Source organism: Scardinius erythrophthalmus (genome assembly GCF_964197995.2).
Source record: "Scardinius erythrophthalmus genome assembly, chromosome: 7".
Lineage (NCBI taxonomy): Eukaryota > Metazoa > Chordata > Actinopteri > Cypriniformes > Leuciscidae > Scardinius > Scardinius erythrophthalmus.
In genome coordinates this window covers 29,974,919-29,991,585 of record NC_138227.1, presented here as the reverse complement: position 1 = coordinate 29,991,585, position 16,667 = coordinate 29,974,919, and the positions used below count along the sequence as shown (strand labels likewise).

The 16,667-nt window shown below is 37.0% G+C and overlaps 1 protein-coding gene across 1 annotated transcript in view; it reads right to left on the bottom strand.

The window, feature by feature from the left end:
• Nucleotides 1–2,022: 2,022 nt before the first annotated feature.
• Nucleotides 2,023–16,667, bottom strand: part of ngef (neuronal guanine nucleotide exchange factor) — a 33,548-nt gene continuing 18,903 nt past the window's right edge. Inside the window, exons 6-16 of the mRNA XM_081370191.1 lie at nt 15,655–15,881; nt 15,334–15,494; nt 13,126–13,278; nt 8,368–8,497; nt 7,041–7,115; nt 5,975–6,064; nt 4,640–4,803; nt 4,157–4,315; nt 3,995–4,074; nt 3,054–3,158; nt 2,023–2,768 (exon numbers count right to left, since the gene is read on the bottom strand). Coding sequence (XP_081226317.1) covers nt 2,551–2,768; nt 3,054–3,158; nt 3,995–4,074; nt 4,157–4,315; nt 4,640–4,803; nt 5,975–6,064; nt 7,041–7,115; nt 8,368–8,497; nt 13,126–13,278; nt 15,334–15,494; nt 15,655–15,881 — 1,562 coding nt within the window. The 3' untranslated portion in view covers nt 2,023–2,550. The remainder of the gene's footprint in view (nt 2,769–3,053; nt 3,159–3,994; nt 4,075–4,156; nt 4,316–4,639; nt 4,804–5,974; nt 6,065–7,040; nt 7,116–8,367; nt 8,498–13,125; nt 13,279–15,333; nt 15,495–15,654; nt 15,882–16,667) is intronic.

The window sequence follows — 16,667 nt, the reverse complement described above, 5'->3', positions numbered from 1 at the left end:
GTAGCTGCAGGCTCCGAGTCTGCAGCTTCATAATGTTGCTTTTGTCTCATTCTGTTTTTCACCTACTATAGATGGGTTTCCGTTTCGCGAATTACCCATTATCCTCTGCGGCGCACCGCCATGTTGTGTGTCAAAGCTGTCAGTAAGCCACTGTGCTGCATTAATAGAAAGCCAGTTAATATAAAGTATTTTTGACTCTTTTGTGTTGAGATAACGATGACAAATTCCTCCAAACCTGGCGACAAGGTGAAGGTTATTTACAGGGACACATTAGACGATGTTTGCAAGGCAAGATATGATGAGAAATTGAGTTATATCGATGGAATGTCGAAAGAGGACTGGTAGGCTAATCCTGCGGCGTACCCCGATATTCAGGAAATGGACATTGCCAAGTATCTCATCCACACCGTTAGTGTGTACACTTTTGACGAATTAAGAGGAAGAAAGTCTCTGCAAGCATACAATTATTTTGTTAGAATGTGCGAGTTAAATTTTTATATGGTCGCATTTGTGCGAGTGCATGGTCATGTAACGTTACTACTCAGTTAAATTCACGCATGAATTCTCCTGCATTGAACTTGTTTTAGCGCCCGCCAAAGTGAATTTTTGTCCCGCCAAAGTCTTATTTGATCGGTGAGTAATGTAGATGAACTGGGCGCATGTTTAACTTAAAGAACGAGCAGAGAGAGAGAGAGCCGGTCGCGCGCGCGCACACTCCCTCTCTCTTCGGAGCCAGGCGAAAGTGTAAACAAAACTTCACCGTCTCCAAACTAAGCGCTGTCTTGCTCTCTCTCCCTCGTGGAAATGTTAGTCTGGAGCCCTGCATTGGCGGTTCACATCGCTGTAGCCAGGCGGCTGATATCTGCACAGCCTTTATTTTACGGTACATTTAGACTCAGTGTCAAGACAACACCATCTGGGTAAAAAAAACAACACAACGCTCCGAACTAATTTAGTGTAGGAGAGAGATGGAGAGCAGAGGCACGGAGCGTGCTCCAGGTTTAGCCTTTGCCTCTGGCTCGACCAGCTGTGGCCACAGAGAAAGTGATGAAGGTGGACAATCGTCAGAGTGTGCTTCTGCCCAGCCAACACCTCTCAAGGGCTGTGTCGATAGTAGCCGCCTGGGTACAGCGATTTGACAGCCGATGAGAGCTAACGTTAGCGCATTTAGCTAGCCCATCGTGGAAATGATTAGATAAAGTGTCACATCTCCAGAGCACAAAACCTCTAAATGTTCACAAAAGCAGCACTGAACATTAACTCCAGCCAAACGGAGAATAATAGTATGATTTTCATGTTCAGAATAATGCCGATTCAGGATATTATCATGCTCCGTAACACAAACGCTTGACACACAAGATGGCGCCGTAAGGAGTTGCGGGAGAAATGTGACGTCATCGGAAATCTATCTATAGTAGGGAAGCATGTGATTTTGGATGCAGCCATACATTTGTGGACCAAAGCCCGAAATCTCAAAAAAGATTACATTCCAATAGCCTAACAGACTTCAAAAAAGGTCTTTAAAAATAAAATGATATATAATTATATTGTAGCGCACAGACTCTTGATAATTGTGGACGACGTTGCAATGTACAGTATATATTTGATTTTTTTAATTAGTTGTGCATTCAAGAGTTAACAAACAGGTGATCATCTTTTTTTTAACTGTATAACGAGACTTGAGTTATGTCTGTATCTAAAAGGTGATTGGTTGATATATTAAACATCACTGTGTCACGTGACGTCACTGAGCATTTTCGCTTTCGGTGTGAACAAATGGCTTGTTGCTGAAAAGTTCCCGTGTCGCATCTGGTTAGGACATGGTGTTAGTCTGGTTTAACAAGATTACTCTCGTGTGTGTAGTGTGTTTGCGTAGGAAAAACATTTGTTTAGTGTGTGTGTGTGTGTACGTGTTTCATGCAGCACGTGCAAAAACCGCCTCAGTGTTCTTCATCTGCATTTTTTACTTCCATGTTTCACGTTTAAGGACATGAAACAAAAATCTCATTCAAAACTCCAGATATGTGCAGATGAATAACTTTGTTCATTTTCTCTCTTATTTTTTTCTTTTTTTTGTTCTTCAAGTGGATGAGAGGTACATACAGTACATCCTCTTTGTCCTCAGAGGTTAGTTTAAAAACACAAACCTGTATTGTCAGTAAAAGGTGTGACCATGCACATTAATACATTCCTTTTCAAGAGAAGCATTATGACTTTACAAAAGTCCTGACGTAGCATTTTGCTTTTTTCCTTCAGCTCATATGCGTCGACGTCAGAAAAAGTGGTCCCCTGTGTGTGATTGCGGAAGTTGAAATCCTTCATGCTAACAGCGCGTTAGGACTGTATGGAAGCAGCGATTCAAAAACACAAGTGCTTATAGTGCAAGATCTGTTCCACGACCCTGTCGAGTCCTCAGTGTGACTCACGTACTCAATATAAAACACTGGACACAGAATGACTATCAGTCCACCGTACATCTAGGTGACGTCACTTAGTTCCGGGTCAGGAATAAGGAGAACGAATGGTGGTGGTGGTCATGTGATGTTATTTCTACAGGTCAGTCCAGGTGGGAGTGTACTGGGGGCTTTTGACTGGCCGGCGCCCCCTGGAGGCGGCCCGGGACCCCTGCGCTCCTTCCTGAGCTTGCTGGATACGCTGACACTCTTTGAGGTTCTGAGCCCGAATTTCTGCGCTCATGATCTTCTCCACCACGCGTGAGGGGAACCATCCTCTCTCTCCATCGTGCAACCTTTCACCAAACATCCAGCCTGAGGGAAAGAGACGAACATGCAATCGAGGTTCAGAGAGAAGAAAAAACAGGAAGGACATGCCACAAATATAGTAAAAACAACAGACGACAGGAAGCAACATAGTGAGTGACTAGTTTATACAACTGACGGCTGATGATCAGACTTGACAGATGCAGATCTAGTCTTGCCAAAAACAGCAAAGACCGATGAAGCTGGATGGCTTATTGAGAGACTTTTACGTAAACATTGACAGATTTTTCAGGATGCCTAGTGTGTGTGTCGATGTGTTTTTTGATTTCTTACCATCATCTGTACACTCCAGAATGTGAAGCACATCAGCCATTTCTACAGAGAGCTCATCCGGTTCCTGAGAGGAGTACGACTGGATACACTGAACCTGCTGAGAATCTGACGTACACCAGCAAAAACAATCAATCATACTGAGCACAGCATTAATTAGACTAATTCAACTCATGACAGATTAAAATAAAAAATAAAAATATTATTATTATATTACATTATTTTATAATATAAACAAAATAAATATATTATATTATTTTTTTATTAAATATTATACATCATGTATACATCTTATACATCAATTATTTTATAAATAAGAATATTATATATACCGTATAACACACTAATTCAACTCATGAGTCACGACAGATTAAAAATAAAATAAATTAAATTAAATATATATCATGTATTATTGCATTAATTATTTTATAATTTTACACTAACTCAACTTATGACAGATAAATATATATATATATATATAATACTAGAATTTTTTTATTGTATTATTATATTAAGTATTTTATATTATGAATAAGTAAATATGATTTATAATCATTACATTATTTATTTCATAATATTACACTAATTATTATTATACTTTTTATTTTAGATTAAATTATTTTAGATAATTATAAATAAAATAAACATAATACATTATATTATTAATATATTATTTGTTTTAAATATTATCATTAAATATTATCTACAATATTATTATTTATTTAATATTTTAAATAAAACACACAGTACATATAATTTTATATTATTTATTTATATAACATAATGTAAACAACTTTTTTTAAAAATTAAATTAAATTAAAACATGCCTCTATTATCGGGACGTTTTGGGCCAATGACAGTTTGCTGTGGGCGGAGCTAACTAGTGTGACTAGAAAACTAGAATAGAGCCCATGGCATAGTGCCAAGACACATATGTGATGTACCTGGCTGGTGAGTGCTGGTAGAGAGGAATCTCGTACGGCGGTTTGGAGTCAAAGCGTATATCCAGCGCAGTTTATCGCTTCTGTAAACATTCAGAGCGCCATTAGTGCACAAAGCAAACGTGCTGTAATCTCTGAGATAATGGCTTAGGACTGTGTTCTCACATGCTTTCACTCTTGAGCATGTAGCTGACTTCTCGGTCCTCCTGGTTCTCCAGCAGTTTCAGCACAAACACTGAGGCCAGCATCTGACCCTGATCCTCCAGGTCTTCAGTCCTCAGCATGGAGCGACTGCAAGAGTCCAGGACCTGGTACTTCTCTCCACTGAAACACACGTGCAGTAAACATTAATACAGCAAAAACAAACATAGAATACCCAAGAAACATGTCCATCAATCAGACAATATTCAGCCATTTTGAGCCATTTCAGCAGTCTTCTTTTGACAATATCAACAAATCAATGGACATTAAGCTATATCTGTGTTTTTCCCTGCATATTTCAAAGGATGCCATCTCTGTGTAAAACAACTGTTTCTTTCATTTTCATCTCCTTCGGTGTCGGTAAATTGCATTTAATCTCTGTAGATTTCAACATTGGCATTGAGCGAATGATGACATTACAGGTTGAGCTGATGGCGTCTCACAGACCTGGAGCTGCGTTTGGTGATGAGCAGCAGGTTATTGAACAGGAACAGGTAAATGGGGTGGTAGAGCTTGCGGCTGCGCATGGTCCTAGTGCTCTTGGGTCCAGACATCTGCTGCACCTCACCCTTCTTCAGCAGCCAGCGAGAGTGAGAAATCACCGGCACGGACTGAAAACAGGAGAAGACAGCTGCTCTTTATGGGCTTATGAAGATGAGCTTCGCTCTGATACACAAGTAAACACTTCTTACCAAGGACTCTTGCAACAATTAAAGGGATAGTGGACACAATTTTTGGTCACACTTTAGTTTAGGGTCCAATTCTCTATTTACTAACTATTTACTATGACTTCTGCCTCAATAAATTACTGCTTATTAATAGTTAGTATGGTAGATGTTAAGTTATTGGGTAGAATTGAGGGATGCATATGTGCTTTATAGTATACTAATAAACATCCTAGTAAAATGCATGCTAGTTAATAGTGAGAATTGGACCCTAAACTAAAGTGTGACCCAAATACATTTTTAATTTATGTGGTCATTTACACACCTTTGTGCTTCTTCAAACTCTGAAGATGTTAATGAGATGTTCGCAGAATGTTCGCCTTGATTGTTTTTTATAGCATGAACATGCATGTCTAAAAAGACAGACCTCAACCTCTAAAAAGAGTTATACTCCAGCCCTCAAATGTCATTCAAGATGTGAAAATGTGTTGCACAAAGTTTGACATTAACATATGCCATTGGGTCTCATATGTTTCATAATTGAATGAGATGCACCGTTTCAATAAGCGCATGCAAATGAGATCTACTTTAGAGCTACCGCACAAGAGATTTTCAGTGCATAATGACTTCAGTTTCAGTCCGTTCCTCACATACAGCTTTTATTTTACGGAAAAAAAGTCGCAGCTACAGTACTGTAAATAGTAGTCACATTGGGTCAAACTGAACTGTTGAAAGAAAACAGCTGAAATAATGTACAATAAAACGAGACGATTAACATTAGAAATGCTACACTAAAAAATAAATTTGGTGTAGGATTTGGTTTGAAACAATATTCACTTTTGCTAGTAAATTTCACACATAATTACAAAGAAATGTGACATTTTTAGACTGAAATAGTATTTTCTTGTAAAACCTGCTCCAATCATCTTTTTTTAACATATTTTCTGCCTTCAGATAACTTAGATTTTAGTGCATGGTGCTACTCTTGTAAAAAATAATAATAATTTTTTTGATACTTAGTATTCAGTCAACATTCAATATGATTGCATGTTTGGGTGAACAGAGCTTGTTATGACACAACATCTTCACAATGAATCATTTGACTTCTTTTGTGTACCTTTGACTTGAATTCAAGCGTTTTCTCGATGCTGATCAGCTCCTCAGTGCGACTCATCTTCCTCACACCTTCATTGCACTCCTTCACAATCTGAGAACCACAATGACACACACACACCTGCATTTATATCTTTGTGGGGATTTCCTATTCACTTCTATTTGAACATGAGCCAATTACAAGCATCTACACCAACCCAACCACTCACCCTAGCCTTGAAATACAACAGGTGTTGTTCGATATGAAAACTGACCATTATTTAGCCCATTTTAAAACTGATTTCATTGAGGGAATATCTCCAGTTCATCAGGTTTTACTATTTCCTCAGAAATGCTCTCATCGCTGTTAAAATAACAAACTCCCACACACAAGAACAAGTTTGACTAAATAACACAAGTTTCACCCCAACTAGGAGTTCAAGTATAAGCTGTTTGTTTACAAAGATTTAACAAATCTTTATAAACGTGCAAACCGCAGATGACCTCTGGGATATTGAGCAGGTTTTATTGAATAATAACTGTTCGAGAGTATATCTGAATCATATGATTAGAGAAAATGTTTGATGACAAACCAACCACACCAAAATGACAGCAGCTTTACCTGTTAAAGGTAGTCCGATACCTTTGCACGTGTTGTATTTCTATTTATTGTATGGCGTTTTATTATATCAAGTGGTCATTGGTGCACTTTTTGTTGTGAAATATTTAACAAAAGCCTTTTATTGTTAATTAATTTAGTGATGATGTATTTCCTGTCAACAACCACATCAAAGCCCCACATGGATACATTTTGGCATTATGATTGTTTCCATAAAACAAATTTGAGTTTGAGAACTTGAATTGCAGTTTAATTCCAACATCACATGATCCCAGCATTATTCGCTTTAAGATATTTAAAGAAAAATAATTAATAACAGCTGTTAAAGTCACGTTGAGGGTGTTTCTGCAGCTACGAGAGGTGTGGCACGGTAACCATGGCAACGCGGACAACAGGGCAAGGTGTGCTTGACAGGTGAAAGTCCAGAGACAATGAGGCTCATTACCACACCCTGAAATCAAAACACACTTACCCTTTCCAACTCTTGATGTGCTAATATGGCCGTCTTTTCTCTGTCAGAGTTTTCCTCCACCTTCTTCAGAATATTCTGGAACACAAAGAAGCAGTTTTGATATAGACCACATTTACTAACTCAATAAGTGCATTCAAAAGTAATGCTGTCAATGTTTTTATAAATAATGTACAAATGAACCTATGGAAGCTTCTTTCCGCCACAAAATAAAAAAATTTAAATGATAATTGCGACTTTTTATCTCACAATTGCGAGTTTACATCTTGCAATTCTGACTTTATTTCTCAGAATTGCGAGATACAAAGTCAGAATTGCGTGAAATAAAGTCGTAATTGCGTGTTATAAAGTCAGAATTGCGAGATATAAAGTCGTAATTGAGAGATATAAAGTCGCAATTGCGTGAAATAAAGTCACAATTGCATGTTATAAAGTCAGAATTCAGACTTTTTTTCTCACAATTGCGACTTTATTTCACGCAATTCTGGCTTTATAACACGCAATTGCGAGTTTATATCACACAATTCTGACATTTTCTCAGAATTGTGAGATATAAACTCACAATTGTGCGATATAAAGTCCAATTCTAAGGGGAAAAAAAAGACTTTTTGTTTTTTACCTCAGAATAGTTTAGCTCACAATTCTGACTTTATAACACGCAATTGCGACTTTATATCATGCAATTCTGACTTTATATCTCCCAATTGCGTGTTATAAAGTCAAAATTGCGAGATATAAAGTCAGAATTGCGTGAAATAAAGTCGCAATTGCGTGAAATAAAGTCGCAATTGCTTGTTATAAAGTCCGAATTGTGAGATATAAAGTCAGAATTGCGTGATATAAAGTCGCAATTGCTTGTTATAAAGTCAGAATTGTGAGATATAAAGTCAGAATTGCGTGAAATAAAGTCGCAATTGCTTGTTATAAAGTCAGAATTGTGAGATATAAAGTCAGAATTGCGTGATATAAAGTCGCAATTGCGAGAAAAAAAGTCAGAATTCTGACTTTATAACACGCAATTGCGACTTTATTTCACGCAATTCTGACTTTATATCTCGAAATTCTGAGAAATAAAGTCAGAATTGCGAGATGTAAACTCGCAATTGTGAGATAAAAAGTCGCAATTATCTCTTAAAATGTTTTATTCTGTGGCGGACACAAGCTTCCATATGAACCAGTATTCATTCAGAACAATTTACAATATTCATGGAGTTTAAAAATTGTTAAAAGTGCCAGATTTCTGAGACAGACTGAGCCAATTCTGAGACATTTGATTGGCTTATTCATTCCTACGCAAGTTATTCGAGATGTCTGATTGGCTGCCGCTTACCTGAACAAGTAGCTTGAGTCGTGTGATTCGCTGGAAGGGGAGGATGAGGAAGGAGGTGAACGAGAGGCCCTTCACTTTCGGCTGATTCTCCAGGATGGATATTTTCTCTCGGAAAAGAGCGTTTTCTTGTCTGAAAGATATACAGACACACTCCTGACATTTGTGTACAATTGCGTTAACGCAAAAATAGCCGACATGAAGAGTGTGTGTGACTGCGAAACACAGAGGCAATGATGAGCAAGCCACTCAAAAAATGCAACTAGCTAAAATACAAACTACCAAAATAAGCGATGCTTTGTTGTTGAGATTTGTTAAAAAATAAGGGATACGGTAATAATACGGTAATAATGTTACGTTACATTACCTCACCGCATACTGCCAAAACACAATATAAAATAATTTTTAAGAAAGTATGCATTTGAGGCAGGGGAAGTTACAAAAAAAAGTTTCCAAAAGAGGGTTTTCACAGCGATACCATATAGAAGAACCATTTTGGTTTCACACATCACACATCTTTACTGCTAAAATATTATTACGAAAATGTAATGTTACTTGCTTGATTTGAACAAACCACTAAAGCTTTAACCTGATGCATCACTACTTTCATAACTGTAACACAAGGCTTCAGATCACGCGTCCTGTTGTGGTATTATAAACAACCAGACTCATTTTCTCCTGAGACACAACACCTTTCTGCTGAACTGCGGTCATATGAAGCTGCTTGCATTTGGCGGTTTGTCATAATCATAGAACTTGACATGTAGAACAAAGGGTTGTATTAAACCACTTTTACAGTCCACAACCAAAAGTGAAACAGCCAAGGAATCAGAAATGGTTATGATTTACAGTAATAAGATCATCAACTTGATGCAAACTACAGTATGCTCTTTATATCACTAAGATAATTTGCATAAATGCACATTTCAGTTTCAGCAAGTGTCATGTTCAATGGCCTGAGGCTGACCGCTGGCGTATATATACAGCACAAATACTGTATATTGCCTACTGTTTAAAAACAAAACCCTCTCATTTGTGACTCATTTAAACTTATTTCCTTTTAGCACAGTTCAAATGGAAGGTCAAGTATGACACACATTGCATTGTGGGATACATTACTATAGATTCTGATTTTGCCAAAAGTGCTAGGTCATTCTTTGCATACAGAAACTATGGACAGCACAATGCAGAGATAGTAGCATGTTAGTATGATATTACAAACACAGCCTAATATTTCACTTAGATTTTTGACAAATATGTGCAGTTTAGCCTGTTGTCCAGCAGGTGGCCTATCAATCAAGCTGCCTGTAGAATTAAGTTTAGCAATGCAGGGGTGCGTTTCCCAAAACCATAGTTGCTAACCTGTTAGCAACTTAGTTGGTTGGCAATGGGAATTTGCATTGCAACCAACAAAGTTGCTAACTTAGTTAGCAACTATGGTTTTGGGAAACGCACCCCAGATTGGTTATGCATGAGAAATTAAGTTTATAGCAGCATTTCCATTAAACAAATTATTCTTCATTTTGCATTATATTGCTTAAAGATAAAAATAGGCTTAATTGTTGTAAAAAAAATGTATTTAGTATGATTATCGCCTCTAGGACAACACAATGAACTATTTGAAATGAACTTAACTAGGTCACAAAGCAGGAAGACGGAGTATGAGGTTAGACTTTATGAACCTGTGTGGTTTAAAAACAACAAAACATGCTTGTTTTTGATGCACAACCTAGCTGTTGTTTTGGCCGTAACACACACACACACACACACACACACACACACACACACACACACACACACACACACACACACACACACACACACACACACACACAGGTTGGATTTAACCCTAATCTTAACAAGAATGGAAAGAACTAAAACTCCCTGGGCCTGTGGGCAGAATGTCCCATGAGCTTTACAAGGCTTACAAACGCACACAAATGAAATCAGTTACACAAACCCTCACACAATACATCACAAGACAGCGAGGACTGAAGCCTCAGGCGAGGATCCAGGTAGACAGCTGGTCAACATGCATCCAGACTTGATGATTTACACAACAAAAACACACAACTGTCCCTCCCATTTACACATGCACAATCACTAAACTCACACAAAGCTAACAGAGAATGAATATCATGTATATTAATGATATTAAAAACCACTTTCTTCTTTCACAGAAGAAAATCAGTAGACTAAAACGGTTTGGAACAACATGGAGGTGAGTAAATGATGAAGTCTTTTCTTTTTTGGTTCGAACTATCACTGTAATAAATGTAGGCTACAGTGTCATGGAATATCACTAAGTGAAGTAATCGTGGGAACATCGATGAGTTTCTGTTGTTGTTTCTTGAATGAGCCACACCCACCACACAAGTCAAGTCACTGTCACGTTTAATTATAGAGACATCACATACAACGTCACATACAATGTTTCCGTCACGCCACAAACAAAGAAACACTCTTTCATTCCAAAGCTTAACACGCAGAAAGACAAAGAATGCATTTCAGACCAGAATGAATCTGCATGTTGATTTAGTGGAGGTTCATCAGTCAAATTTAGTTGGTTGATCAGCATTGTCTCTCTAATGAATCTGTTCAACCAATGAACTCTTGTTAAGGTTAAACACCACAGGTGAATAGGGGAAACATTAACTATGCATTGACTAATCACAGAACAAAAACAATTGTTTTGTATTATAAGTGTTCGGATATGCAAATGATGCGTTATCTAATTAAATATGCTCTAATTTGCTTAGGTTTCAGAACAGCAGTCTGAACTTTGGATAAAGTCAGGTTCAAAATTATTGTTTTATTCTGCTGACATATCTGAGTTAAAGGAGAACTCCGGTCAATTTTAACATTGAGCTAATTTTTTTGTACATTTGGAGTGCTGTCAATACAGAGAACAACGACAAAAATCGGTGTTGTCCAAAGTAGTCGATTGCCGAGTTCACGTGCATAGGTTTAGTTACCTATGATCATGCGCGTGAACTCGGCAATCGACTACTTTGGACTTCAACAGAAAACAGGATGTAAACACAGGTATTTGCGCTGGCTTAAATAACATCATTTTTATACATATCTTTCACATCTACTGCAGTCAGATTCACTCGTGTTCACTCAGAAGGAATCACTCACATTTTCTCTGCACTTGTAATGACACATCAAGGATGTTAAGAGGCTAAAAGCAGGTTTAGTACTTGCCCTATTGAAGTCAACAGGGTGCAAATTTTAAAAATAGAATAACTCGGTGTAGGCAACACCGATTTTTGTCGTTGTTCTCTGTATTGACAGCACTCCAAATGTACAAAAAAAATTAGCTCAATGTTAAAATTGACCGGAGGTTTTTACTGAGGGGATTTTGATTATCTCTTTTCACGTCATCTCTCTGATGATGTGTTTACTGGCATGAGGTCAGGACAACCTGTGACTCACAGGAGATCCACCAATAGCGAAACACAACCATCCAATCAATTCCCGAAGGACAAAATCAAATGCACACTCTCGAAAGACAAAAAGTCCAGCCCTGCATGTTTTCTTGTTCAAGAAGCCACTTTTTTCCCATCACAATAGGGAATAAAAGACCATCTTCTCTTTCATGACGACTTTAAATAAATCAGGCAAATTATATATGAGCAAATCCCTTCAGAAAAGTGCCACTGCCTTTAAATATATGAAATCGACAGATGCAAATAGATGAAGTGTAATAAAAAAAAAACACTAAAATGTGAACTGGATGTTTTCTATCCACTAGTCTGAAAGACATGTTATAGAAGCAAAATAGACCAAGATATCAAAATTGACCAGTTATGCATTCACATACATATATTTTGTATCCATAAGATGATTGGGTAACACTTTATTTTAATAGTCTACTTTAAGTAACTACATATTCATATTCTACTGGTATTAAGATGTGTTTTGGTCGATCAGATCACAAGCAGATGAGGGAGACACATTCCCGTTTACTCCTGATGTTTAAATCCGTCTCTTTTGTCCTCTTTTAACCACTTCTGTCCTGATTTCTTCGAGGTGAGGGTCTATGGCCGGGTAAATCTATAGGCTTTTTCAGATCTTTCTATCTAATGGATGAAATAAGCTCACGCAGTTTACATAAACGCGACCAGAAACGAAGGAAAACACATGGAGAGCAGCAGCTTTAGTTTCTGCTCTGATAACCATAAGAACACACTGTGAGTGTGTGTTAGAAATCAGGAATGGTGAGAGAACATTGTGCTTGGTATGTTTTTCATCTTCAAACCAATCCAGGGTCAAAGTTTAAATTCCGTCTGGCTAGTTCGCTTCTCATAATGTTTATGCACTAGGTCAGTAGGCGGAGAGTAGGCGTCTTTTGTGGCTGTTTGAACACATTCGACCACATGAACGTTTACACTATGAAAGCAGTCCGGTCAAATGCGTTTTCTACTACTTCTGGAGGTTGTTGAAAGTGGACAAGCTCAAAACATTTTAGACCCCGTTTACACCTGTATTATTTAGCGTTGTCCACTTGTGATCTTAATACTAGGTGTAAACGGCCTAAGTTGACGAAGCTGCAAAGAGACTTCTAGTTAGTCTAAAGCAGACTATCAAAATAAAAGTGTAACCAATGATTTTTTTAGATAAGCACGCCAAAAACGTGCTTCCAACCTGACAGATATCACTGAAATAGGCGCCCTGACATATTTGCCCTTAAACAAATGACTGAATTACACTAAATCTTTCCCATTTTTCTTATTCACAGGTAAGAAATGTTCTTACAGTATCCGTCGGTAGTTCTTCTCCTGGTACGCCTGGTTGATGACGTAGCTGATGAAGACTTGGAAGTGGTTAACAGCGTGATAACAAACAATGTCGCACACGTCTGAGATCAGGATGGACTCTTCGATCCTGTGCTCCAGATCCATGAGGAACCTGAGGGAAGCATGAGGTCATCATCGAGACAGCAACATCATGGTTAAGTCCCATTTTGTGTCCGCAATGTAGCCTACTTCAGTTGCAATATACATTTCAAAACTGTTGTGGCGACTTCAGACTCACATTCCTTTTCTTAAAATTAAAGAGTCAACAGAGAACTGTCACAAACTCAAACAATCTTAACTGAAAATGCTTGCTTGTATATGTACTGTGAAAGTCCACTGGAAATGGTATATACTTGTGCAATTTTGTTTACTGGTTCTAGTGGCTACAGAAATCAAACATTGCTCTTGCAAGAAACTTTAACTTGGGTCCAATAGCTTTAGTTTAGCTGTACACTAACAAACACATCTTATATAAGAAAGAAACTCAAATCAATCTTGTAATCCAATGTTTCACACTGTACGAGAGCAGGTTTGGAAGGGCAGAGTTGCTCCTGAATCATGCGCATGAATCATCGCATTAGTGGGTGGATTTGCATGCTATAAAGCTGACTGACTGACTGTATCAAATCGCACCAACACTTTAATTTTAGCCTGTGGGCAATAATGGGTATCAAGGTGAATGGGAGGAAGTTTCACTTCTGAAATCTTATTGAAGCAAATGTATGTACTGTATTTCAATGGAAATTAAATTAACATTGACCATTATGTGAGGCAAAACAAGTTTGAAACATCAACTACTTCCACGCATTAGAAAAATACTTATTGGATTAAAAAAGGCAGATGTCATATTATGTGAGTACACATGGAATTTTTTTTTTTTTAAACATATTTTGGATATATATATTTGATTTAAACTATAAATTAATTAATAAACAAATAATATATAAATTACTGAATATATTCAAAAGACATATTTTAGCAAATACTATTAATATATTTTATAAATTTTCCTGACATATTATTTTGCAGGTTTTTTTTATATTTATATAAAATATATCGAAAATGTATTTTTAAAATATATTTTGGACTCATATTTTTTATTTAAAATAAATAAATAAACTATTAAAATATACATTAATTAACAAAAAATAAATAAATTAATAAATGTATTCATAACAGATATATTTTAGCAAATATTACAAATATATTTTTCTGATTATTTTGCTTTTTTTATAGGGTTTTTTATATAATATTTATAGAAAATATATAGAAAATGTATTTTTAAAATATATTTTGGACATATTTTGATTTAAAATAAAATAATAAACTATTAATATATAAATTAACAAACATATAATATATAGAAATTACATATTTTATATAGAAAAACATATTTTGGATATATATTTGATTTAAAATCTAAATAAAAATAATAATAATTAATAAACTGTTTATATACAATATTAAAGGTATAGCGGAGGATCTTTCCGAATTTTAGATAAGACCCGCCCTCTCCACTTTTTGAAACGTTTGATTGATTCACCAGAATGATTGACAATTAGGAGGACCAATAGTATATCACCTCCACCCGGAAGTAAAAAATCCTCCGCTATACCTTTAATATATAATATTAAAATATATATTAATAAACTATTAATACATAAATTACTAATAGTATTCAAAACAGATATATTTTAACATAGATTATGAATATATTATGAAACATACTTTGGACAAACATTTTGATTTATATATAAATAAATATATTCTCCTGATACGTTTTGGGCTGTTTTTGTATGTCTACAAAAATATATTTTTAAAATATATATATTTTTAATCTAAATATAATAATAATAATCATAATTATGATAAAATATTGTTATGATTATATATTCTTGATTTCCCCTGATATATTTTGGCTGCTTTTTGCACATTTCAAAATAAAATACATAATAATTTGCTAAAATTGAACTGATGCAGTCATTTATAACTGATTCATTTTATAATGAGAAAAAGCCACTGTGTTCTAGGTAAATTTGCAAAACACTGTTGTCCTGTTGGCCTCCTTCATAAAATACAAGCATTAAATATAACAAGACTGATAATCGGAAACCACAAGCGTATGAAATTGAACAACAACTGCATACATTCCCTCACAAACACACACCTTTCGCTTGCCTTCATGATGTCCTCAATGTTTGAGAACAGGAAGTGCATGTCAGACTGACTCAAGGTGTTGACAAGCACAGGGTTGCGCAGAAAGTGGGTCTCCAGAAGCTCCAGGCTTTTGTAGTACGACGCCTCAGAGGTCACCAGTTCAAACATGGCCTACGGAAAGAGACAGAGACACATTCATTTGATGTGTACTGCTATTGCTGTCAGTTCAACATTTAAATAGTCTGATTCAGTGTTCGCTGTAAACTAGTCCTGCAGTGCACCTCCCCCAGCTCCACCTGCCACCATTTCTGCTTCAAAGCATGTGTCCCACCTCCTGCAGTATAATCTCCTTTGGCTCCAGGGTCTTCAGGTGTCCACTCTCCTTCACAGCCTCCAGGTTTTGCCAGAGGCTCAGTGAATGCATGCTGTTCCTCAACTGCAGCTGCAACGCAGGCGCAGCCGTGACCCCTGACCCTGCAGTCGGGAGCCCATCTCTCTGTCGACGCTGCTCGATCTCCTGCTGCTTAGAGGTGTCACGGTACTCTTGATACAAAACGTCTGGACACAAACACACATTAAAGCACAGAATGGTGATTCAGAAGGACAATATTTTCACAAGTTGTTTGATTTTATCTGATGAGACACTGCATCACAGATAAAAGTACACTATAGTAAATGCATATTTCTCATTTACCTTTCTAAACAACCAATTAGGCAGCATGAGCCTCTTACCTGACATAACAAATCGACTGAGTTCAATGTAACTTTGTGTGAAACATATATATATATATATATAAATGTAGTGTCATTTTATGTAGTGACATGACAAGACCTGGTTTTAAGGATAAAGTTATAATTAGGTTAATAGTAGGTTTATGGTAAGGGTTCAGGTCGGGCACTTAGTTGTGTGTGTGTGTGTGTGTGTGTGTGTGTGTGTGTGTGTGTGTGTGTGTGTGTGTGTGTGTGTGTGTGTGTGTGTGTGTGTGTGTGTGTGTGTGTGTGTGTGTGTGTGTGTGTGTGCACAATTCTCAAAAGGTTGATTTTGTACAGAGGAAAGCAGTTGCATAATGTCCTGCAGTCACATTCAGCAAGACCTTCAGGTGGGTGTTCAGCACAGTCGCTTATATAACAGAGAGCGTGAGAAGAGAAGAGAAGAGAAGAGAAGAGAAGAGAAGAGAAGAGAAGAGAAGAGAAGAGAAGAGAAGAGAAGAGAAGAGAAGAGAAGAGAAGAGAAGAGAAGAGAAGAGAAGAGGAGAGGAGAGGAGAGGAGAGGAGAGGAGAGGAGAGGAGAGGAGAGGAGAGGAGAGGAGAGGAGAGGAGAGGAGAGGAGAGGAGAGGAGAGGA